General features: G+C 36.2%; 1 protein-coding gene across 4 annotated transcripts; it reads right to left on the bottom strand.

Moving 5' to 3' along the window:
- Positions 1 to 3,133: 3,133 nt before the first annotated feature.
- LOC143701469 (guanine nucleotide-binding protein G(q) subunit alpha-like) lies at positions 3,134 to 20,388 on the bottom strand. Of its 4 annotated transcripts, none has more exons than XM_077194799.1 (8): positions 19,518 to 20,388; positions 18,708 to 18,863; positions 16,463 to 16,647; positions 15,728 to 15,882; positions 13,988 to 14,116; positions 11,648 to 11,777; positions 10,473 to 10,626; positions 3,134 to 3,734 (listed from the first exon to the last, which is right to left on the bottom strand). In XM_077194799.1, the coding sequence occupies exons 2-8, from the start codon at positions 18,856 to 18,858 to the stop codon at positions 3,532 to 3,534; spliced, it is 1,107 nt and encodes a 368-aa protein (XP_077050914.1). In that variant the 5' UTR covers positions 18,859 to 18,863; positions 19,518 to 20,388; the 3' UTR covers positions 3,134 to 3,531. The 4 variants fall into 4 exon arrangements, with proteins under 4 accessions (XP_077050914.1, XP_077050916.1, XP_077050913.1 ...); XM_077194801.1 differs by having other exon boundaries at positions 18,708 to 18,860; positions 19,518 to 19,944; XM_077194798.1 differs by lacking the exon at positions 3,134 to 3,734 and adding an exon at positions 6,376 to 7,812 and having other exon boundaries at positions 19,518 to 19,983.
- Between the last annotated feature and the right edge of the window lie 7,162 nt (positions 20,389 to 27,550).

Raw genomic sequence — 27,550 nt, forward strand, 5'->3', positions numbered from 1 at the left:
GCCTCTACAAGTGTGACAAGTGGACTCTATAGTAATGAGTATCAAACCATCCTGTGCGCTCAAGTACTTTCACCCATTCATCTAATAAATAGAGAGAAGGAGAAGAGGTGAAATTTGGCGTGATGTCATTTTCCCAGTTATTCCAGTTAAAGGCCTACAACCTACCCTCTTATTACTGTTTTTACTGTCTAATTTTTACTACTCTTATTACTGTCTAAAACTCATAGAAAAGAGCTTGTAGATTGCTTAGAGAGCACTTGGACCCCTGGTAGATTCAGCAAATATGGCTCTGGAAGTTATTGTAGTGTAGAGGAGAAAGTGAAACAAGCGGGTTAGAGGAATATCCTCATTCTTGAGTGGGTTATGATGGAGCTGAGCAGATCCCTCGGGAAACAGACCACAGATACTTTCCGCATTAATACAGGTGTTTATTTCTGTTGTCTTGTAGTCTCAAGACATACGTTCATTTTAAATAATGTATTAATAAATTGTAGTGCTATTCCTGACTTTTATACTTCCTTAATATAATATAGATATACTATTATTATAATAGTATATGATATTTAGGCCAACACTACCAAAAGTTTGTGGTCGATAAGTTTTCTAAAACTCTCTTGTACTCACCAAGGCTGCATTTATTTGATCATGAACACAGTAAAAACAGTAATATTGTGGAATATCATCACAATTTAAAAGAACTGTTTCAGAATGTAAATATTATATTTTAAAATTTAATGTATTCCTGAGATTCAAAAAGATGAATTTTCAGAATTATTATTCATTATTCTACCATTTCTGTGACTTTTGATCAATTTAATATACTTGCTGAATAGAAGTATTGATTTCTTTAAAAAAAAAAAATCATACAAAAAAAAGTCACTGTTTGTATTTAAATAGGCAAGTGCTTAAGATTCTATGATTGGATCATTATTGCAGTGTTTATGTTTCCAGCATGTTATATGTTTGGTAACAGTTCTTCTTAGCCTATTGATGGAGTGTGTAGCTTTGCATTTCTTAAACAACCATGGCCATATTCAAGGATGACAATGTCAAGATTCATCAGCTCAAAATCGTGAAAGAATTGTTGAGAGGAGGATGAAGAATTATTTTCACACATAAATTAGCATCTCTGAGTTCAGATGAGCTGGAGGAGGCCGTAACTTGGTTTTTTTTAATCTGGTGAGATATACTGTATGCTGCGTAAACTACCAAGAATGAGTTTTAATATTTATTGTGTGAAAAATGATTTCTATTTTTCCTTGAAATAAGAAAAACAAACAATGCAACATGTTGACTTTTTGCATCCTTTTGGATGTGAACTGAACCAGAATCCTGGCTGAAGTAGGAGGTCATCTGGATACTTAATAACCTATACCGTTTTATGAATAATGTGAATTCAGACATACAACTCATTTCACATACTGGTTTTCAGCTACTATACTGTAAAAAAAAAAAGTTGCTGCCTTAAATTTTTTAAGGGACTATGTGTAGTTTTTTAGGTATTTTATTATCTAAAATCAATATTTTTATTCATAAATATGTCCTCAATGATGTACAAATACCTCTGCCAATTATCTGACTTATCCTCGTAAACGAAGAATTTATTATCTTTATATACATGTGACGGGTAGGTCCACGGAGGCGTCCATGTCGTTCCGCCATCTTGAAAAACTATAATAGCAGAGAGGGTCAAAAAGTAGGCCATCACGTTTCCACAACGCGTTTTCGTTCAGAGCCGGTGTTCTGACGATTTGTGCTGCCTTGTCCAAAAATGCTACCGTAGCGCGAATCGATAGCAAAGTCTGTCGATTTGTGCTGCCTTCGCAAAAAAATGCTACCCAAGCGCGAATCGATCACAGAGAATGTTGATTCATTCTCTATTGTTTCCATAATTGTGTAAATCTCACAATATTATGACATCGTTATTTCATTTAAATCAGGGTAGGTGTATGGGGAGCATTTTGATGTTTTAAATGAACTATTAGTTCATATAGCAATTATCACTTTTGATATAACAAGTAAAAATGACATTATTATATGAAATATAATTATAATAAAATTCGAAGTTAAGAGTACAGTATACTGTACTGTTTTTATTTTTAAAACGGTGTGAAAAGTAAAAGTTATCATCAAATATTCATCTTTGACCTGTCAAAGTTTCCTACAAGTCTCCACAGCAAGGATGCATAGATTTATGGGCGTGGTAAGCAGAAGAAAAATAGTCTGCACATGCGCATAACCAGTAAGTAGCACATCTCGATGGGTAGCATGAATCGTCAGAACACCGGTGTCACGTGACTGAAAGCAGCAGAAACGGAGGAGCAGAGCAGTGAGAGGCGCTTGTCACTGCCCCGGCAACTTTGAAAGGCTGCATTGCACTGTTATTATTCATACTGTAACATTCGATTGTTCGCTGCAGTTTGTTTGAAATGACAATCCTGTTCACTCGAAGGAAAACTCGAAGTAGTGCTATTAGAAGACATCCTGTCATAGCTTTTTGGTACATAACAGCTACCGTAGATGCAACACACATTGGAAAAAGCGAGGCGCTGGGGAGCACAATTCGTTTGAATGCAAAATACAATTTCACCGCTAGATGGGAGTAATTCCTACATAATGCCCCTTTAAGTACAAACAACTTGGAAGTTTTAAGTAATTTCAACTTAAATCACATTAAATTGACTTTAAAAATGAGTTGAATCTTGAATAACTTATAAAAAAAGTAAAAAACATTGCTTAATTATTTTGATGAGTAAAAACAATGTAAAACACATGTTGTCATCATTTTTTACAGTGATTCTTGGCAAAAAATAACGTTGAGACAGAATTTCATAGGAAATGAATACGGGTCAATTAGACCCCCTTTATGCATTCTTGGAGCAATGATACAAAAATAATTTCATCCTTATCCCATGACCAAGAAATATGAATTTTTATTTTTTTGAAGAATTCATGGAATATCAAGTAGCCTAAATAAATGTTTTCATTGATAAAATATTAAAAAATCACTACATGCATTGCCAGGTCAATTTGACGCTCTTTATGCGTTCAACTGAAATAGATGTATTTATAGTGTGCAATATTGGGTCTATTGTGTGCAAATATGGAGTAAACGCATGGAGTACTTGATTAATTGTCATTTAGCAAACCGTTTTTTATTCAAAGAGACTTGCAGTATGTACATTTCAGGGACAATCTAACATTATACCATAACAAGGACATTTTGTCAATTTCTTGAAATCCTTGTCATATTACATAACCAATAGTGCCTCTTTATTTTCAGTTATTGATATTTTGTGACATTCTTTTTCAACAGAATATGCTAATTTATTTCATTTATTTCTCATTTTATTTAGCTTTAATTGGTTCATAAAAATGAAACAAAATATTTCTGAATGGAACTGCAATGAATCAGTCAGTAGTTCAAATTAGCTGTATTTACATAGGCATTCAACCCTGTTATAACATTTGGTGAGCTTCACAATCTATTTGTCTTTCCAGGAAGCAGTTCAGATGAAGCCCCTCAGTATCTTAAAGCATACCGTAAGACTGCAGTTCCTTGATGAGAGCTGTTTTCTTGACATCACAGAAGACCTTGCGGATGTTGTCAGTGTCGGTTGCACAGGTAAAGTGTTTGTAAATTTGCTTCCGTTCTCGTTTTTCACGGCTAGAAGCTTCTTTAAGGTACAGATCACTGATGTAGTCCATCGCTTCATCCTTGTTTTGCTTTTGGCCTGGCATCATAATAGGGTGGAGTTGGAGAACATTGAGATAAAGAAAGACAAGGAAAAGGGAAATAAAATTCAACCGAAATTTGAAAAAAAGGAAAAGAACAAACAAAAGATTTAAAATTTCATCATAGAAAACCAGTTTAATGATGTTAAAGTTAAAAGCAGTTTCCATGTATGGTACACTTTGTTTTGTTTTTTGCATTAGAGGCAAAACCTTTTTTTTTTTTGGGAATTATTAGATGTCAAACTACTTTTGGTAACACTTTATTTTATTTTACAATGTCCTTTTTACACATGTAGTTACTATAATTACTTTAAATTAGGCATACTTACATGCAACTAACCCTTAAATCAAACCCTAACTCTATAGTATGTACATCAAGTTAATTATTATTACTCGTTACTCAGTCCTGTATAATTACACTGTAACACAGGCACCTTAAAGTGTTACCTTGTTTTTACATAACACATCTAAGTCTTTCTACAGCATGCACAGAAGACAAGTGAGATTATTCAATTCATTCAATTTTCTAGATTTTTATATACATTTTAGTGTTGATTTCAATCATTAAGCACAAAATTGTTAACCAAGTTTTTGTGCGAAATTATTTTTATTTGATTCATGGGAAATAATGTTGATCAGTACCTAAAATGTAGCCCCAAAAATAGTTACTGAGTAACAGCTTCATTTAGGCATTTAGGGCAACCCTGTTACCCAATTTTTTTTATATATTTTTTTAATATTTATTTCATGCTTATTGGTATAAAATTGCAGCGACAAATTGTATTCAAATAGTTTTTAGACACAATTTAAATATAATTTATTGGTAACAGGGTTGCCAAATTTTGCTAAATACATATAAAATGAATAGACAATAAAAATGTAAAATGTAGTTTTTAGTATTTTCTGAAGATGAACTACCTCCTTCATCAACCATTTGTCGAGGAACAAAACAAACTTTTGTATTAGTATATTTGAATACCCTATTCATGGAAAATGCCAAATTTCTAGTTTGTTGCAGGTGATGATTATAAACATAAATATTAGACTTGTTGCATTTCCAGTTTTTGTTATAATAATTCAGGAAATAACAAGTTTTTTCTTTTATTTATCAGTAATTATAAACATATTGCAAAACAAATTTAATCTTTCCTGACCAATTCACAGTGAACACACTAATTTTAAAAATAATTTCTAATTAGATAGGATTGATTAGATTGTATTGTAAATACTAAATACATATTTTCCAGTGCGGTTTAACTAATAAGAGTTTTATGTTTAAAGATACTATTATATTTGTTTATACACAACAAATAAACCATCAGAACTTTCAGCAGAACTATACTTATATACTGTATATACAGTTGTGGTCAGAATTAATGGCAACCCTGGTAAATATGATCAAAAATGGCTGTAAAAATATATCTGCATTGTTTATCCTTTTGATCTTTCATTCAAAAAAAATTTGAATTTCGGGGGAAATCACATTATGAAATAAATGTTTTTCTCCAAAGCTCGTTGGCCACAATAATTGGCACCCTTTTATTAAATACTTTTTGCAACCTCCTTTTTCCAAGATAACAGCTCTGAGTTTTCTCCTATAATGCCTGATGAGTCTGGAGAACACCTGACAAGAGATCAGAGATGTTCCTCCATACAGAATCTCTCCAGATCCTGTAGATTCCCAGATCCATGTCGGCGCTTCAGTTCAGCCCACTCATCTTCTATAGGGTTCAGCTCAGGGACTGGGACGGTCATGGCTGAAGCTTCATTTTGTGCTCCGTAACATATTTTTGTGTTGATTTTGATGTTGGTTTTGGATTGTTATCCTGATGGAAGATCCAACAACGGCCCATTACTTCTAGCGGAAGCCGTCAGGTTTTGATTTATTATCTGTTGATATTTGATAGAATCCACAATGCCATGTATCTGAACAAGAAGTCCAGGACCTCCAGCAGAAAATTATGCCTACAACATTAAAGATCCAATGGTATATTAAATTGTACACATGGGCTTTTTTTAGTTTCATCTGACCAGAACCGGTCCCGTTTGAAGTTCCAGTCGTGTCTGACAACTGAATATGCTGGAGTTTGTTTTTGGAGGAGCAAGGAGGATTTTTCTTGAAACCCTCCCAAACAACATGTGGTGATGTTTTTTTTGTAGGCTTCTGACCCCAAGACCCAACGTATCTCTGCAATTCTGTGACCCTCGAAGTTTTTGGCCACTCAAACTCTCCTCCTCACCGTGCATTAAGACAATATAGACACACGTCCTCTTCCTGGCAGATTCATAACATCTTTAGTTCATTGGAACTTCTTAATTTTTGCCCTGATGGTGGAAATGGGGATTTTCAATGCTTTAGCCAATTCCTTACAGCCACTTTCTTTTGTGAAGCTCAACAATCTTTTGATGCACATCAGAACTATGTTCTTTGGTTTTACTCATTGTGAAGGATGATTAAGGGAATTTGGCCTTTGAGTTTCCTCATATTTAAACTCCTGTGAAACAAGAAGTCATAGCTAGACAATTTCATGTGCCTAGTCACCCTGGTGTGCTAAAAAAGGTAAATATTAATGGGAATATACTTCAGAGATATTTCACTCGTAAAAAATTCTAGGGGTGGCAATAATTGTGGCCAACGTGTTTTGGAGAAAAAGATTTATTTCATAATGTGATTTCCATTTTTTGAATGAAAGATCAAAAGGATAAACAATACAGATTTATTTTTGTTCATATTTACCAGGGATGCCATTAATTCTGACCACAACTGTATATATATATATATATATACACACACAGATCATACGGTAAAACATTATTTTACAGAGTCTTTGTTACATGTACTTACTGTAAAAGTGATCAGTTGACTTAACTTAAAAAAAATTAGTAAACCCGTTGCCTTAAAATTATCATTATGTAAATACACGTAATACTTAATTGAAAAAATTAAGTTATGTGAACTTGACAATTACACTTTACTTATTTTTTTTCGATAGAGTATGATGTTTATTTACTTAATAATTAAGGCAACAGGTTTCATCAATATTTTTAAGTTAAGTCAACTAATATTTTTTTTTACAGTGAGTTATTACAATAAATTATGGATTTGCATGCAACTAACCCTGAACCAAACCCCATAGTTCATGTATTACTATATATTACTCAGTACTTATGTTTAATTACACTGTAACAATGACACCTTCAAATAAAGTGTAAACCATCCTACTGTATATATAAACAAAGTCACACATTTTCTAACAACTTAAACTTGCATGACCGGAAAGTAACAGTATAAGCTCCATTTTGAGAGACTATATTGCTCTAAAATAATATAATTGTTTTAGATTACGAAAATAAGCAAAAAAGAAACAGTTCCACTTTAAGACCCTATAACTTACATTTTTGCTTGTGTGATAAAAATAGTAGATCATGTTACATAAAGGAAATATTTTGTTTTTGGTTCTTTTCGAAAAGAAAGCAGCGCAGTGACTCTTGCTCTATTTAAGTAATCAGTAAAGTCAAATAACAGATCAGTCTCGCTGGCAGCTACGGTGTTGTATTCTTATCGCCTCCTCGAAACTAGAACTCGCTGAAAATCTGTCAGCTCCTGTATATCCTCATACTTTCAGAGTGATTTCACTTTAAGCAGACTGTCAGTGTTGGAATGAGGGGAAAGTGTGTCATACCGTAAGAACATGCAGACGTTTTTATCCACCAAAATGACAAAACAAACAGAAGTAGGTATATAAGAAAAGATGGAGAGAAAGGCAAAGAAAAGCATAGGGGATGTACAAGGAAAAATAATTCAAGCCATCCTTTGTGCGTCCCTACAAAGTCATTTTATTAGATTGGCAAAAACTGGTGCTTCATGGGCCGCTCAAAGCACCCCGTACTCCTGCAGAGACTTGATCAGGACCGTGTCTTTCACGTCAGTGAAAACCATCCGGATGTTATTGGTGTCCGTTGCGCAGGTGAAGTGAGGGTAGATGTTTTTGCACTCCTTTGTCTCTGCATTCACGGCCTTCCGTTTATAGATCTCTCTGATGTAGTTCCTGACTTCTTGTGCGTCCCGCTGTTTGCCTGAGGGTGGCACCAAACCACAGAGGAGGGGAGGGGTTAGTACGAGCATGAAAAGGTATGAGTGATTGAAATGGGAGGAGCACATGCAAATTGAAGAGGGGGGAGAGGGAATGAGGTAAGCAGAGACAGAGAGAGAGAATCTGACTAGGCAAACATTTTTAAAATCACTATTGTCAAGAGCTTCTGCTTGAAAATTAATATTTAACCCTTTTAGAGTCAGTGGAGCTCAAAGTTCGTTTGTATTAAAGGGGCAGTTCACTCAAAAAGGAAAATGCTTTCATCTTATACTGAACGTGTATGACTTTTCTTTGATCAAAAATAATTTTATTAATTCTGCGTTTTTTGGATCAGTAATATTGTGAAAAAATATTTTATGTATTTTTATTTATATATAAAAAAATATATATTTGTAATATAATATTAAATAAAATTATTTATCAATAAAAACAATAACTATAAAATATACTGTGTGTATATACTATATATTACTATATATATATATATATATATATATATATATATATATATAAAATCGATTAATCGCAATTAATCACATCTAATAAAAGTTTGTAAACATGTAATATATGTATATATTAAGGGTGCAAAGGTTCTTAGTAAAAATAAATAAATAAATAAATTATAGAACCGTACCGTTCTCCAGCCATGGTTCGGCACGCACGTGCACTCACACAGTTCATTTCAAATCTGATTGCGCATCTGTTATGGTTTGTTAAAAATAACTACGAGTAAAACAGACAGAGAGAGTTCGGCTAATGTGTGTTTCTGTTAATGGATACGCATTCTAGCTTCCTAATACACTACAACAGCGATGATCCAAAAAACGTTGACAAAACAGTCACTCTTTGTAAACTTTGTTCAATAGGAGTGCCGTATGCTCTAATACAAACAGTCATTTATGGTCATCAATTGGTGTTGATGGCGCACAAGCCAGGTGAGACCTGAACAGCTAAACTACAGAATTACGGTTAGGGTTTGGTTTAGGGTTACTTACTATTTATTATGCATAATTTACTGTTATTACTACACTAACAATTATTTTCATGATTATCAACTTTTTTTTCTTTTGTCATATCAACTTAGTTAATTAATGTGGTTTAGATAATATAATATTTTGAGGTTCTGTTGATGAAACCAATCTCCATTACTCAATTTTTTTATTTCAATGAACTCAAAATTAAGGCAACCAGGTAACTCAACTATTTAAATAAAACCAAATATATATTAAGCCTCGCCAATTTAAACATTCGAGCGCAAGAATACACGAAAGAGAACTCATGCTGTGTGAAGATTTGTGTCTGCACTCATCCGAAGCACGCGCACATGGAAAGCCACGTCTCAGACAGAATATTAAGTTCTCTTTAAAGTCTTGAGCTGGTATGGACAAATTCACACAAAAATTATGTCAATAATTATTATGCCTGCTATAGACTGCGATTTCAGCAATCCTATAAGATCATTACAAATCACACCGAACGACATAGATCTAATAAACTTGTGTACGATATGTATGTATACTGTATGATGATGACACCAATTGAATCGTAGACTACGAAGCAAATTAGTATAGAAGGATAAAATGTTATCAGCATGCACTAGTGGTAAACAAATAGAGCCAGATGAATCACACTTTAGCAATTGTGGTTTTGAATGTGCGCTGAAAAAAAGAGGAGGAAGTGAAAGAGGAGAATATGGACGCAGCATGGCTATGGAAAAGAGGCCAACTTCGCATTCCAATTTTGTAAAATGGAGCTTGAGGTAATAGTTTTTAGTTTTAGCACCATGTCACATTATTCAATACGTCGTTTCATGTTGCATTTTTATTGGCTAGTCAGTGGATATAGGTCGTAGCAGCAAACACACTGAGATAATCATGCTAATTTCTGACACTGTCAGAAAATTATCGCAGGCTATCTTTGGCCGCAAGACAGTGACAACGGCCGTCTTCGAACCTCTCTCGCTGTACGACGTTTAGGAGCAACGACCACAGAAAGCGCCACGATTGGTCATCTTTCGTTGGGGACAGCCCAAAATCGTACAATGTGTACCGGGCATTAAGTGAACATAAACAGTCAAGAAAGACAACGCATGTGTAACAGTCTTAAAGTGTAAAAACTGTGTTTTTAATGTTAATTTGAGTTGTTACACCCCTAATATATTATGTATATTAAATATATACTAGTATATATATATATTAAAAAGATTTTTTCAGCATCATTACTCAAATCTTTAATGTCCCATGATCATTCAAAAATCATTCTAATATGCGGAAGGAGTGTTTCTAATTATTATCAATCCCCCCCAAAAAATTCAGGATTGTTTGATGAATAGAAAGTTCAAAAGAACAGTATTTATTTGAAACAAGACTTTTGTAACAACTTTTGCCCTAACACCCACTGTCCGTCTATAAATGCACAGAATTGGCTATTTTTTGGTTGCTTTTGGTAACCGGGGTGGAGGGCGAGAGATCTAAAGTGATCAAACTGGGGCCATTTCCACAAATAGTGCTCCATATTAGCACTAAGGAACTATATCCTGTTCCAACGGCTCTATCAATTTAGTTTCCTACATACTCCCATGCTAAGGGGCAGGGCAGGTCAGGGCCTATTTACTAAGTTGTTAGTGTACCCTTCTTTCCATACCTTCGAATTCTGGGAAGTAACTTTTTAAGTCTGATGTCTTGATCTTTTCCTCCAGGATGTCCATCTTGTTTAGGAAGAGGATGATGGAGGCGCTGGCGAACCACGGCGAGTGGATGGTGGTGTAGAAGAGCGACAAGCTCTCTTTCATGCGGTTCTGGAGCCGGAGAGAGGAAGCGTTCAGAGCAAAGGTTAATCAGCATGTCATGGGAATTTATTTAAATAATGATAATCTAATTGAATAAAATAAATACATCCATATTTATTGTACTGAATTTTTGTTTAATTTATCGTGGGAAAAAAATCATGTGTCCAGACTAGATTATTTTCATTCAAGTAATGTTAATACTGTAGTATTTATATACTATTATATCAATTATTATTAGATTATTTTTTTGTTTTAAAAATGTCATTTTGTTGTGTGCTTTTGTCATTTTTATAATTTAGTTTTTATATATTTAGATTTAGCTTTATTTAATATCAGTTTAAGTAATTTTATTTATTTGAAACTTTTTTCAGTTTAAGTTTTTTACGTTTTTCATCTAATGTTTGTATTTTATTTTATTTCAGCTTTATTTGAATTAGAAAAAATACTATTTTAATAGCAAAATTTTAGTTTGTATATTGTAGTTTTAGCTAACATTACTGATTCATACCGGGCTGACAACTTTTGAGTTTAGCTTGAAGTGAGAAACAAGGAAGGGGGGTTAAAAAAAACTTGCATTACAATAAGTGTACTGTGATTGTCAAAACATTTGGAATTTCATTAAGTTTAGTGACAACATGTCTCAATGTTTACATGGTACAATGACTGTAGGCTACTGTTTTTATTAGTGCTCGACACAAATTTCACAATTTTAATTCGTAAGCTTGCGATTTGATTCCGATCTTGATTCAATATCACTATATTACATCACTCAATATTCACTAACTAACATGCTATGGTAATTAAATGGCTTTCCTGGGGTAAATAACATTAAGCGACAAATTGTTCTCCAGCTGCTTTATTGCAGTTGAAACACTGATTTTGAGCGTTATGCACATTAATTTTTTTCTTTGGATTTGCAGTGAAATATGACTCGGGCAAAACCGACCCAAGATATGCTAATCAAAGTCATTGATTAGTATGAGAAGGAAGAAGAGAGATACAGACAGACTGGGGCGATGGAGATGCTCACCTCCATGTTATTTTCCTCCAGCACCTGGTCGAACTCGCTGAGGGAGGCTAAAAATATGAGCGATGTCACATTCTCAAAGCAATGGATCCACTTCCGCCTCTCTGACTTCTGGCCACCAACATCTACAATCCTTCAGGGGGGAAAAATGTTAAGAATGAGATTGAATTGTTTATTCTTGAAACTTTCTGTCTAAACCGAAAACATTCAACACACTAACTATAAACCCCTATTGATTTGTTCCTACTTCCTTGCTGTCACATATCAAACCTGTCTACCTCAAAATATACAGGACAGCATCAGGAAATCAACTCATGTCTTGTTCATAAAACTCACATTTTTCAACACAATTTACATTTTCTGAAACTTGCCACAAGCCTAGAATTTTCACTAAAGCCTAGTTCACACTACATGATTTTAAGCCCGATTTAAGCCCGATTTGCAAATCGTTGAGCTCGCCGACAGGTCAGGGTGTTATCGCGTGCAAATCGCGGAGGATTAGCGGGCGATGAACGCTCGCCAATCTGTTAGTATGAAAGAGCCAACAACGCATCAAAGACCCTCGCAGACGCCTCGCAGACGCGTCGCCGAGCCTACAAAAATATCTAGCATGCTAGATATCCAGAGCTGTCGCACGACTCAATCTCACTGATGTCATGAGCAACAGCCAATCACAGCAAGGCATGAGTTGAGGTCACCGGGTAAATACGTGATTTTTGCTGTCAGCTAAACATAAACATGCAGCTACATGTCCGATATAAACATACTGTACTCACCTCCAACTCTCTCTGTAGCACAGACCTGCTCTTCCCGTTTGCAGATCCACTCTTTCGCCCATACTCTCTTATTTTTAATTTTTTTGCGTTTTTTTCTCAGAGCAAATGATCGCGCAAACAGTTTGCAGCACTGGTTTCTGTCTGACGTCCATATTCGCGTGTTGTGTTGTTCTTCGCTGTGTATTGGCGCGTGTGTTGTTTCGCGTCAAGATAGACATTAGACAGATAGATTTGTAGACTAGATAGAATCATTGGGTGACAGAGTTGTTGTCAACTCGTGTAGTGCGTTACCTCCTGTTGCGGATCAATCACGCTGTGTCGTGTGGTGTGAACAGCTCAACAACTTGAACTCTCCTGATTTCTCAGAAAGCAAGTCATGTAGTGTGAACGCACAGTTCAGCCCGACGTTTTAAAATCATGTAGTGTGAACTAGGCTTAAGGTTGTCAAATCATTGCTAATGCTAAGGTGTTTTTTATAGGTGGTTGCCAGGCAGAAAGTAAATCTTATTACTGTGTGTGCAACACTTTTATTAAAGCAGGGTTTCCCGAACTGTAGAGCCCCTGCTAGAGGTTTGTAACGGAACTGCAGGGGGTTCACGATTTAAAGGGATAGTTCACCCTCAAATGAAAATTACCCCATGATTTTCTCACCCTCAAGCCATCCTAGGTGTATATGACTTTCTTCTTTCATACATATTATTCTTACACAAACACATCACTTCAGAAGGCTTTTATTAACCCCCCGGAGCAGTGTGGAGTACGTTTATGACGGATGGATCCACTTCTTTGGGCTTCAAAATCTCGTCCTCCATTCACTAGCTCGGAAGAGCCAGGACATTTATTTTATATAACTCCGATTGTATAGCTTGAGGGTGAGTAAATCATGCAGTTATTTATGGGTGAACTATCCCTTTAATGAAAAGCTTATAAGTAAAGTCGGCATTAAACAGAAGTTGCAACAGTCTTTTCTCCCTATTGTGACTTTTTCTAAATGAAATGGCTTCTCGAACAATACAAAATGTTGGGTGGGACTTGATTTGGTCCATCGGGAATTGATTGGATGGTTGTGGTTTGCTATTGGTCGATCTCATGTGAGTGACATGTCTTCCCACCCTCTCGACAGCAAACACTTCAGTAAACAGTTACGAGGGCGCATGAATAAAAAAAATTTAAATTATGTGGACAAATCTATTATAATAAAAACAGCAATATTCCATAAAAAAAATAAGATTTGTCCATTTTAATTTCATGGTGACTTTAAATCATAAACATTTAAATTTAAAATCAATAAATCATTTTGAAAAATAAAAACTCATATATTTTAATTATATGAAGGCCCGGTTTCACAGACAAGGTTTAAATTAAGCCAGGATTATGCCTCAGTTCAATTAGGACATTTAAGTAGCTTTTATAAGCGTGCCTGAGAAAAAAAACATCACTGGTGTGCATCTTGAGACAAAAGATGTGTCAGAGCAAGTTGCTTTCTGTTAAAACAGCTCTAACATGCATTAGTCTGGGATTAGCTTAAGCCTCGTCTGTGAAACCGGGGGAAATATGCTTACGGTACCTGAGGGTGATCTTCTCCACGCTGAAGGTGTAATCGTTGATGCCTGTGGTGGGGAATCGGACTCGCAGCACGTCCTGGGCTGTTGGGATGTAGTCTGGGGCCGCAATACGGTCCAAATGTATCATATAGCTAAAAAAACAAAAATGCAACATACTTGAGTGTTACATTTCAGAACTGTGCGAGTGTGATAAAGTGCCATGATGTTTGCCTTTTGCTTTATTGGTGTTTGTGCTTTAAAAGGCAGTTTAATTAAACGTCCAGGTTTGTTTGTGTTTCTTATCATGACCAGGTTTGTAGAACTGAAAACAGGATCGGGGAGCAGGAGGAGAGAATGAGAAGGACATGCAGAACTGTGTAAAGGAGTGATTAGGTAACGATTAACAAGAACGCCCTGATGTACTTTACAGGAAATTTGCTTAACAATATGAAGCACTGACTTACTTTAAAGGGCTTCAGGTCTGTCAACGGCATTAACAAAAAAACAAAAAAAACATAAACATACTATGATAATCTGAGAACTGAAAAGCATCAAAGCATCAATCGTCAATATAAGAGAATGGAGGGAAATACTGACTTGCTTGCCCTGCATGCTTCCCTAAAGATATAGCTGTATTGCCCTCCAATGGTGCCATTTGGATCTGCACCAGCTATTTCAGGTTTTTTTCAACATTACAGTATATGCTTTTGACACAAAAATTCCTTGCTCGGTTTAACTGGGAAATTAAAATGATTTTTTAATTAGACAATTTTAAATGAAACGGTCAAAATGATTGTTAATATTAACATTTTATTATTAACAATTATGTTACTATTGATACAATAATATATATGTATATATGTTAGAAATATATCAGTTAGTGTAATTATATAAATGTAATTCTAATAATGTTGATCATTTAATATTTTAAAATATTAAAATAATAATTTTAAAAATAAAATAGGTAATGTTTATATTAGATAATATTGTAAATATAATTCTAATTTTAAAAATCTAGATAAAAATGTATTTAGTAAAAATTGAATAAATAATAATGCATATTCAATTTAATAAATGTATATAAAATACAATTTTTTTATTAATTTAATATTAGAAAATAACTATTATTATCCTTATTATCATTATATATTAATAAAGGTTAGTATAATATTGATTATTATATTAGATTTAAGAAATATGTCAATAATTAATATCTTAATTATTTATTATAATAATTATGTATAGATGTTTTACAAAGCTCGCTGAAAGAATTGATTCTGATAGGTCAGTATTGTTCACATTCTGTGGTCAATATGTATTACTCTGCTGGTGTCACGAACTGGCTGTAAAGAGCGGACGACGGAACAAAAATAGTCAAAATTATTTAATAATTCCAACCGGGAACACACAGGAGATCGAAGGAGAATAAACAAACACAACCACATTAAACTTAGTCGATACCAGATAAAGAAACACAGTAAACTCCGGGTTTCAAAACAAAACTGGTGTTAACTAATGAAGTACCAGGGAGACTAACAAAGGAAACAGGAACACAGAAACTAAACAAAACAGAGCATACATGTGACAGCTGGCTTTTACGTGAATATTTCATGGCCATGTTGTTTATTTATTTTTATGTAATAAACATGCTAATGTACAGTCAACAGGTCATCATTTCAAAATCAAACTTTAGAATGATATAAGACTTCATGTCAGGGTCCTGATCACCCTGTCCGAGTAGAATTTTTGATTGAGATACTTACTATTCTGTCGAGTCCAGAAGCTGGTACTCTCTTCGACGACTGTAACAGGCCTTGATACCCCCGTCAGCCCAAAGTCGACGGATACCTTCCACATAAATTCTGTCCAAATGTGTTATCTGATGTATTTCCACTGCCTGGAACTGTTGCCCATATACCTAAGGATATAAATGGGAACAATAGAGACTTGTTTATAAGAATATAGTGTGGTTGTAATTTGCAATCCTGGTCTGTCTGAAAGGAGAACAGTTTCATATATAGAATTTCATAATTTTTATTTTAATGTACATAATATACATATTCATAAGTATATATTTTATAAGTATATATATTTATTCATCTAAATATAAATATTTGAATATACGGTAAATGAATATAAGAGTATCATATATATTTATAGTATTATATTATGATTATACCTTTTTATATTTATATATATTTTATATAGATTGAATGGTTTAAATGTACATCATTTAAATATTTAAATTAATTAAAATACAAATATTGTATATTAGTAATTCTAATACTTTATATACCAATAATTTATTATAATTTTACAGTAACTATTATACATTTTTATAAAGTAAAAAAGTAATTTACAGTATGTTACTTTTTTTTTTTTTTTGCTTGTGCAAACTGTGCCATCATTGGGCATTTCAAGGAACATTGTGCACTTTATTTCAACTTGACAACTGGGAGGGGTTCAAAAACAATTGGCGCTTTTCTTTGGCAGCTCACCTCGTTCTGTGGGTTAGCATAGGGAATCCTTAAGGTGTTCATCGCCACTGTCAGAGCCTTCATAGCTGTGAAGATATTCTGGAAAACCATTTTAGTGTAGCCACGCCTGTCTTCTTCCGAAAAGCCCTTGCCATGAATAATCCTCATCTGCTTGATAAAAGTCGTCTTCCCGCTTTCTCCAGTGCCTGAAATCCACAAGAATAAAAGGACCTACTTCATATTAAATGCCTTTAACTACTATGTACAAACATTTAATTGAATCATTTGATACAATGCACTTATTTTTGTACGCTTTATGTAATTACATCTGTAATTAATTCTGTAATTACACAGTAATACTTTCCTTACTCCTTATCCCCAAAATGTTCCAAACTTGCCCTGAAACTTTGACCTTCAAACTTTGATTTGAAGCAAAAGAGTATTTGAAATTCTGACAAAAATACAAAGGTCATTTATAAATGTTGATTAAGGGGGCGTTTACACGACAACGGTTTCAACTAAAAATTTAAAACGTTTTATGCATTTTGGCCGTTCATTAACACGACAACTGTGTTTTGGGGGCCTGAAAATGCAAACTTTTGAAAATGGGTTTCAAAGTGCACGTTTTTGAAAACAATATCATTATAGTCTCAGTGTAAAATACAAAAACATAAACTTGTGAAACGGTGAAGTCGTGCACATGTGTATTAAGTGTTCAGTCTATATGTGTGTAGTGTGCGGCTCACAGTAGGTCTGTCTTTAAAGGTTTATAAGTTATCGTTCAAAATCTATTTTCTTATGGAAAAAATGAAAGGAGATTTTACTTCTGGAACCCAACCGTTGCGCTCTATGGTGGCAAAAGTGTTTTGCAATTCAAGATGAAAAAAATAAGTGCATTGACATAAGTACATAGTATCTAAAGACACCTAATATAAAGTTAGGCCGAATGAAAAAATTAATATTACATGAAACAGAAAATGGATGTCAAACACTAGTTCTGAAACCAGGTCACGGCATGACATAAATAGAGAACCGAAAGGAATGCAAGGTGCAGATGATAGCATGTGAGGCTTTTCTCATGCACAAAGGAATGTTATCTGTCCTGTTAACAAAGCGAGATGTTTGAATCTCAGACTGAAATTCGGAGACGTGCCGTGTCAGAAAGCAAGTGGCCGGACGTGTTTGGATGTCTTCACCATCGGGGGACTTTCTCTGCTGTTAAGTCTACAACTATTCCTCGTTTATCGTTTTCATTTGATGGATTTGAGCAGATAAGTGCTGACTAGTTATCGGTAACTCAAACTTCAAATATTTGACAGGCAAACAATCACACATCAAATCAGTGTGAGCAGTGACAGAAAGGGAACAGAAAGATTGCAAAACGACATTTTTACGATGAGCAAGAAAAAAAATTTCAGGCATGTCCTTCTGATGTTCTTGAGCACTTCAAGAATGTGTCCCTCAAGACATCACGAGACAAATTTGAATTCTAACTTGCTTTTGACAACTATCTCCAGGTAGGTGGCTCAACAACAATGACTTGCCATGCTGTGATATTCTTTACAACACCCTTATTACCCCCATTTAATTAATTTGTCGCAAAAATAATGTCATTCTTGCTTGCTGATTGTATCCAACAGTAATGCAGTTAAAAATGATCAATATTATATCAAAAAACATATTACTGTATGTTGTAATCTCCTTCATTGTATTAACTAAATTTTTTAATTTCAATGAACTCAAAATTGAGGAAACCAGATAACTTTAAGTTAAACCAACAATAATTCTTTTGACAGTATATATATATATATATATATATATATATATATATATATATATATATATATATATATATTCACTTTTATTTTTATTTTTTTATTCATTTAGCTGACGCTTTTATCCAAAGCGACTTACAATTGCTATATATTTCAGAGGTCGGACGCCTCTGGAGCAACTAGGGGTTAAGTGTCTTGCTCAGGGACACAATGGTGTCTCACAGTGGATTCGAACCCGGGTCTCTCACACCAAAGATATATATATATATATATATATCAAAATGCCCATTTCACCGTGTCAATGAGAACATGCATAAAACATGTATTTTGCAAATAATGGTTGACTTCCTTTACAGTTAAAATGACTCCAGATCACTGATCTATATAGATCAGTGCTCCAGATCCACTCACCTGATCTCATCTCCTTGGGTGATTTCTTCAGTGTCTATAGTTGCGCTTTAAAATATATTTAATAGGCAAAAAGATCTTACCTAACAAAAGTATTTTGATTTCTCTCCGTTCTCTTTTCTTCTGGTCAGCAAGGATTTTTTTTATTTCATTGTGAATGGCCATGGCGCTCTTCTCATCTTCAGACATGCAACAGGTGCACGTCGTATAGCACCATCTCCAACAGCTCCCCATCTCTACTATAGGAGGGAATGAAACTTTATGAAGAGCACATTTGATTTCTGTTTCCCTTTTAATATAATGGCTTTTAATAAAAGGTTGAATTAAGCAATGTACAACGTAGGTTACAATTGCGAGGTTGTTTTGAGTCGAATCTTTCAAAAAGAATCAATTGAACCGGTTCACAAAACCGTCTGAACAATTCGTTCATGACTGTATCGGTTCGAGATGTTATTCCGTGAATGATTGATTAGTAAGTAGCAAGTGCAGAAATGTTTGTAGCTAAAAAAAATGTAAATTAATTATATCAAATTGTATTTATATACAAATATACTTTGTTTTTAAGAGCCATATGGCTGCAACAATCTGATTGAGACACACGGGCTTGAAATATTTACTCATAAGTGTACCCTTAAATGTATAAAATTCTATTCGAATGAATACTTTGGCTATGTATTAATGGACTATTCTGGGGGGAAATCAACTCTTGTTTAATTGTGATACTGTTTAAAGCTCCATTTGAAAGAAATACATTACAATCTCGGACTTCCCCTAATAAGAAAAAGATGAAACCTAAAAGGCTACTTATAATTACAGGTTAGCAGTGCCTTATATTATAATATTAAAGAAAAAAAGAATCTATAGAGACAACATAAATGCGTTGAATCACTTACCTACATTCGTCGACACACCTGTACGGAGTCAGTAATTCCTTTACAAAACACGATCCATTTTCCTGCCTGTGCCGAACTGGATCTGAACCAACTTTTTTCTCCTGTAGAGGTTTCCCCCCCGGAAAAAAAATCCAGATTTATCGGTAAACGTTACATCATTTCCCCCCTGGCTTCAGACAGATCTACCTGCAATTCAGGAAAGTCCTACTTGAACTCTGTAAATATGCGCTGTCTCGAAACCTAAATCAGCTAAGCTAGGCTGCGGTTTGAGGCATTTAGCAGCAAGCGTTCTTGTGTTTAAATGATCCTAAACGGAATGAAACGGAACAGAACGGAGGGGTCTCGAGGTGCGTTTCAAAAGTTTTTAGCTTGACGAAAAACGCTCGAGACGCGACGCAAGGTCCGTCTGGCGCATGCGTATAGATAGACGAAAAAGTACGCGCCCGGTGTGAACGCCCCCCCTAGGCGCGCACCAGTCAGCATTTTTAGGCATCATATCTCCTATAAATGCACATCCGTTAATAAGTGGAATGAACGCTAAAGTGACTATAAACCTAAAAGCGGTATAATAACCCATATAGACATTAATAATAATAATTCGTTACATTTATATGGCGCTTTTCTGTGTAGGCTACTCAAAGCGCTTCACATATGGAAGGGGGAATCTCCTCAACCACCACCAATTGAATAGAATAGTAGCTACTGATACTGACCCAAGAAGACGAGTAGCCTATAGATATACATAAGGCTATAGATTATACAAAACCTTTTCTAAATCACAAGTGGTGTTAATTTCATGAATAGCTGTGCAGGTATTTGACACTCCTCTCTCGAGCTCTGTGGATGTCAGTCTTTTGTCTTCGCAGGCAGAACCGGTTTATCAGGCCTTTCGCAGTATTGTGGGATATCGAGATTGCCTGGTCCACATATCACCATGGGAACCAGGTAAGTAAGTCAAAGTCCTGGAGAAAGTCAGAATGATTTCGGTAGGCCTATATTTTTAAACAGAGAATCTAGCCCAACCTAGAACAATTGTAGCCTAATTTGTTGGCAAATTACCTATTGGCAAATATAGCTCCTATTTCTAGCTTTGTTATTCCAGGCAGTTGCCATCAAAGACTTAAGAATAGTCCCATGCCAATTACATTTTCAAGTACACTTAATATACACATATATAGGCTATAAATCAGCTGAACAAGACCTGGAAAGGACTTGAAGGAAGATGACAGCTAGTAGAAATCAAGGCAAGAATCAAAACATCGTTTACAGTAAATTTGGCTGCTTTGTGCCCTGTAAAGGTCAGCATTGCTGTTACTTTCAGTTTAATCTTAATATAATATAAGAGTATAAACATTTATTTCAATTCCAGGATGAGGAGGATATTTTTTGGAGTATAGCTTGCTATCTGTGAAGCATTTTTGCACCATCTGTTGTAAAAGTTATAGTTGTGGAATTGTTATTTTGTCCAAATGCAATGCAATATAGATGTAGATTCAGGCATTCAAGAATGATTTAGCTTTGATACTAAAACCATTCAAATGAGTTGGATTTGTTGGACTGCTTTAAATGACGTCGAATCGAAACATGTGCTTCGATTTACAAGAATATGAATGACTTTTTATTGCTTTTGTTCAGTGGCCTATTTTCAGTGGGAAATATATGTATCCTCAATTTTTGTGTTATAGATTTAAATGGTCATGAGATTTTGTGGCTTTTTGGTGACAAAAAGACACTGTGTCCTTATTGCCCTATGAATAGAGGATAGTGTGATAATGTGTATGTGTAGGGTTCCTGGAAATCCCTGACATTGTATTTAATTTAACATTTTTGACTGGTCCAGTGTCACACTGGTGCAGTCTGTTATAAAACAGTTCGTTTTGGTTTCTCGAATTTGATTGGCTGAGCAGTGTGCTAAGTTAACAGCACTAGAGATGGAACAGAAGCTGCATCTGAAGTAGACTGTGTAATGCACGGATGCATTTACAGCGATTATAATTGCATAAATAGGCTAATGTTACAAGATTAATATTTAGTAATTTCAGAACCATAACATTAGAAAACTGACCGTTATTCCCAGTGAAGCTGGTTGTAATTTCTTAATGACTTTGGAATGTAGTGGTCAGTTTACTGAAATAAAGCATCCTCAATGACGAATGAGACACAACAATAGTCAGCAAATGTCACGTCTGTCAGATGGAGTGGCGATGATAGCCACCAGAGGGCACACCTCCTGTCTCTTTGATCATATCATGAACTGCATTTCCCATGATTCATTGCCTGGAATTTTGTTCTGTTTCCTGCCACCTGACTTAGTGCATAGTCCTAAAACACGTTTTAATCACACTGGCCCAAAAAAAGGTTGCAAAATGCGACCATGACTGCATTTAACTTCACTTTTAGACAAACACTCACAAACTTTCCTAAGAATTTCCCCTCGGGGGAATCCCTGCTGCCATTTTGAAGTGTTTTCAACCTTGTCAAGTAGGCAAGGGAAGTTTATTTGGACAGACAATCGACCCCTCGAGACTGAGGGATCGAGTCTACTCAATATGTATAAGGTGCATTCGTAATCATAGACATAATAAATACATAGAAGCCCTATTGGCCCCTTTGGAACGTTACTGCGATAGGTCAACGTGTCCGCCATATTGCTGAGGGCAAGACTGCGCTGTAAACAAATGCAAGTAAACGGGTAAGCTGCGTTTTTTTTTATAAAAACAAAAATAACGTTTACATTTATCAACCGATTTCAGTGGTTTGTACGTGGTGTACAAAACGTTCCATCTCTAGTTATTTAAAATATCGATAGTTAGACTTTTAAAACATTTTTTTAATTAGGAATTGCCAAAGCTCAGCCTTGTCATGTAGTCTATTTGGCTTTTTATTCTTGGATAAGAATTGTGAAGGCCCCCCATACTGAGATATAATTTAATTTTCACATTAAATGAAATAAAGTTTTCTTATTGTGGAACAAGCATTTTCAGTCTTTAACCCTATTTGAGCTTTTCTTGTGGTTAGAATTGACCACCATTGAGAAAATCAAACAAATCGGCCAATACAAATCACACCGGAAGGCTGCTTTCTGTATTTTTATAGCACTAAAATGATATTTACAGATAGATACTCCAAATATACAATAACAAAGATATCAATAATAAATATATATGTTCGTAATTACCATAGATTTCAGCTTGGACCACCTGACCTCTGCAGATTTAAGGACCACTGATCAGGGCTGCGTTCCAGTCCACTTTTAGACACGCTCTTGCGAACTTCCAAGCACTTCCCCTTGGGGGAATCCCTACCGCCATTTTGAAGTGCGTTCCACTTCGTGAAGTGGACGAGGGAAGTTTATATGGACTGACCCTCACTCCCTCGATTTTGACGGAGTCAACATCATACGTACAATTCAGGCAGCTCCATATAGCCTACCACAATACAACACGATTGTGACGTCAACGCATATTGCGTTTAATTTACCCCACAAAAAAATTAAACAACTCAAACACACCTATGATATGTATTCTACATATAGAATGCTGCATTAAACAATTTCGTAAGGGGAAAAAACAAATAAAAAAATCAACCCCATAGTGGATTTTAAGTGATCAAGGGCTTAGCACGTTCCAATTCAGCCTATTCCTAAGGTTCCGCCAGTAGTGGGCACTCATGCAACATAAGCAATGAGGTACATCCGAGTGAACGAGACAGAGGGAAGTTAGTGAGTGAAGGGCATGACAATTTTGGACTGGAACGCAGCCATTGTTGGCATAGAAACAAATTATTCTCAGTCCCAGAACGTAACGTGTTGTCATCTCAAAATTATGGTAATTACGACATGGTGTGAGCGCAGCATCACTTCATAGACCACAATGCAACACAGTTGTGACGTCACAGTAGATCGTGCTTAATTTACCCCCACGCCACATAACTCAGTTATTTTGACATTTAACCACATACTTGTGGCTATACCTTAAGCTGACTGTTTACAGTTATACTTTATTGTATTGTTATCATTTTTGTTTGTGTAATTTTTTATATTTTCTCCAACAGCCCAAGCATGCAAACAGGCCAATAGAAAACTAACTCATAATTACATTTTGTCCAGGAATGCTCTGTTATAAATAATGATAAAGCATTAATTTGGTTAATGATCGAGCAAACTGAAGGTGTGTTTAGGGCTCATTAGATAATTCCAAAGTCCGCTAAGGCCTTGACAAGGACAGTGTCTTTCACATCGGTGAAGACTTTGCGGATGTTTTTGGTGTCCGTGGCGCAGGTGAAGTGAGAGTAGATTTGTTTGGAGTCCTTGGTCTCGTAGGAAACTGCGTTGTGTATATATAAACTTCTGATGAAATCCATGGCACTTTGAACGTCCCGACGTTTACCTGAAGATGGCATCAAACCACAGAGGTAAGGAAAGGAAGAGTCAATCAGGTATGACAAACAATAGATAATGCTGCCTTTCAATTTGATTGAATGTGCACCAAACTACCTTTAAATCCAGCAAAGTATGTTTTTAGATCTGAGAACTGAATCTTTTCAGCCAGGATGTCTATTTTGTTCAGAAACAGGATGACAGAGGAATTAGCAAACCACTTTGAGTGGATGGTCGTGTAGAACAGTGACAAGCTCTCTTCCATACGGTTCTGTAGCCAAAGAGAGGAGGAGTACAAAGATTAAGAGATTTATCAATTTTACACTGGAAGGACAGGAGAGATATTAGGAAGCATACATCCTTGTTATTCTCCTCCAGAAGTTGGTCGTACTCGCTGATGGAGGCTAGAAATATGAGCGATGTCACATTTTCAAAGCAATGGATCCACTTTTTTCTCTGTCCTCTCTGACCACCGACATCTACAATCCTGCAAAGACAGACGGACTAGAAATCAAGTTTAGTCCCATCAGCTTTTATATTTTATCTGGTGTGGTGAATTTGCACCAGGCCTAGATTTGTCCCTAAAATCTTTTCCTTATTCCTTTGTCACATTTCTTCTGAATTAGATGGCTTCTCATCTCTATTTTTGATTTACAGAAACACTAGGGACTAAACAAGGTAATTAACAAGACAGGTGAGACACAAGGGCAAACATTATGGCAACAGATGAACGAGACTAAGAAACTGAACTGGGAACATTGCAAAAAACGAACTCAAAGTCCAACCGAAGCACAACACTAACAAGGATCTGACGTGATATTGCCCCCCTTTCAAAATGGCATGTCCACGCGCTTTAAAACAACAACAAAACTCTTAACATAGGAAGGAGGGCGGGGGCTTAGGAGGAGGACGCAGAGCTGGCAGACGGGACAACCAAGGACGATAGAGAAGCCAGGGAGGAGCCAACGGTGGGAGGAGCCAAGGAGTAAATGATGGTGAGAAGAGCCAGCGAGTGACGCCAAACCAAGTTAGCAGGTTGAAGGCTCACGGTGGAGCCAATGGAGGGAGCAGCCATGGTGGAGCCTTGCATGAGAGGCAAGCCGGAACCAGGGGGATGACTGACAGTAGAGTTCTCAACGGGCCGGGTCTGCCCGTCAAACCCGACGGGACCCGCGGGTTTGGGCCGGGTTCGGGTCGAACATATAAGCAAATGACTCGGGTCGGGTCGGACCTCGGGCTTAATCTTTTCCGCTCAGTGAAAAAAAAAAATTAATGAAATTAAATGAAATTAATTAATCATCGCTGCTGTTCACCGTAAAGAAAGTCTGGCTGCTGCTTGCAACGTGCATTGCGGGGGCAGACCTGACGCCGATGCGTGTACGCCTTTAGCCTGGAGAAGAAGATGGGGTTGGTGAAAAGTAAACTTGCCGCAGGTGAATTCACCATCCCTACTGCAGGAGTGGGAAAATCAGAGGTCTGGAAAGAATTTGGAGTGGTGCTGGATTCTGATGGAAATTCTACAGGGTATGTGAAATGCTCAAAAGGTGCTGATGAAATATGACAGCAAAAAAACAGGGTCGTCCAGAAGATTTTTATTTGAGGCATATTTAGTAGCCTATATAGCCTATTTAAATATATTTAAAGTTTGTTTCAGTTGTTTGTATTGTTTGTAGGCTATTGTTTAAAGACGTGAACATTAAAGGTTGATTTGAATTCCCGTCTACTGGTCATGATAATAATTTTGTCAATGTATGAGAAAAAAAGGGGAAAAAAACAAAATCGGCGTCGGGCCGTGGGCCGGGTTCGGGCAGATAATTCATGTTGATGTGTCGGGTTACATCGGGTCCGGGCTTTAAAAGACACAGGCCGGGTCGGGTCGGGTTGTAATTTTCAGGCCCGTTGAGAACTCTAACTGACAGAGGTGGAGACCCAGGCGGAGCTGAAGAGACCAGGCGACACAGAAGGAGACCAAGGTAGATCCGCAGTGATGAGTTGACAAACTGTATAGCATTGTATAGCACAGAGAGAGAGTTAGGAGATGACCTCCTTGGCCATGACAGGGCAGGCAGAGAATTCAGAAATGGCCTCCTTGACCAATTCGAAACAGGCAGAGAGTTCAAAAACAGCCTTCTTGGCCGATATGATACTGGGAGAGAGTTCAAAAATTTCCTCCTTGTTTGATCCAGGACAGGCAGAGGAGATGGGAATAGGAGGCATGTTGGTAGCTAGGTGATGAAACAGGCTTGGTGCTAATCCTCCTCTATGTAATAACAGACTAGGCTTCTTTTGGCTCTGGATCTGGAGTGGGCTAAGGCTTCAATCTCTTTGTGGGGCTTCGCTAATTTTCAGTGGCGGGCTCGCGCTGCAAGTCTGCGGTGAGCTCTATCATGAGGTGCTCCATATGAGGAGTGGCTGCTGGTCAGCATGCGCTGCGGGTGCAAGCTCGTAGAATTTCCCTTGAGGGCTGTCTCCGGCCAGGCACGCCTTGGTCTTTGGATTCATACCTGCCTGGAAAAACATGCAGAGGCAGATGTAGTGCACGAAGGGGACCAGATCTAGGAACTTCAGCGTGGTGTGCACCTCGAGGGATAGATCCCGCTGGGAGAGGAGGAGGATCTGAACTGCTGCATTTTTTCAGGTCTGATCTTCTGTGAGCAATGGATTGCAAAAAATGGAAAAGTGCTGGATCTATTTGCAAGAAGTAACATCACAATAAATTCAAAATTACATTCTTTAAATAAATCTAGAAAAAACACAGGAAACAATCAAAATCACTGGAAACAGAACAACCAGAGATGAGATCTGACAAACAACAACTGAAAATGAGGGCTATACTGTATATACACTAAGAAACATAGATACTAAACAAGAATACTATTCTTGTCTAGTTTGTTTATAGTAACAAGAATACTATAAACAAACTAGAATAACGACTTTATTCGACTATTCCTTTTCTTCCTTGTGGGCCTGAGACGAGAGTTCAAGAGATTTCCACGACGCATGCGCGAGAACTGAACAAGAAGTATTAGAAGAAGAACGTCCTCTTCTCAGTTCTCGCGCATGCGTCGTGGAAATCTCTTGAACTCTCGTCTCAGGCCCACAAGGAAGAAAAGGAATAGTCGAATAAAGTCGTTATTTTTGTTTTTTTTCCCCGCACAAAAAGTATTCTCGTCGCTTGATAAACTTATAGTTGAGCCACTGTAGTCACATGAAATATTTAAACATTTTCTTCAATGACTTTCTGGGCCGTCAAGTTTCATTCCCTTAGGCAGCCTATGTAGCAGTGATCCACCTCTCAGATTTAATCAAAAATATCTTCATTTGTGTTCCGAAGATGAACGAAGGTCTTACGGGGTTGGTACAACATGGGGGTGAGTAATTAATGACTTAATTTTCATTTTTGGGTGAACTAACCCTTTAAAACAGGCCACAAAAATGACATTTTCAAATGGTTATAATAAATTAACTGTGGGGTATTTTGTGCTGAAACTTCACAAATACATTCTGGGGACAACCGAGACCAATATTACATCTTGTAAAAAGGGGCATAATAGGTGCCCTTTAAGTGAAAAAAAATTGACCTAAATAGGAACATAGAAGTATACTTAAAGTGCAAAAGTAATAAATAAATAGTAAACTATAAGTACGATGTTAA

Source organism: Siphateles boraxobius, unplaced genomic scaffold (genome assembly GCF_051911475.1).
Source record: "Siphateles boraxobius isolate OS27281-9 unplaced genomic scaffold, OSU_SipBor_1 329, whole genome shotgun sequence".
NCBI classification, from domain to species: domain Eukaryota; kingdom Metazoa; phylum Chordata; class Actinopteri; order Cypriniformes; family Leuciscidae; genus Siphateles; species Siphateles boraxobius.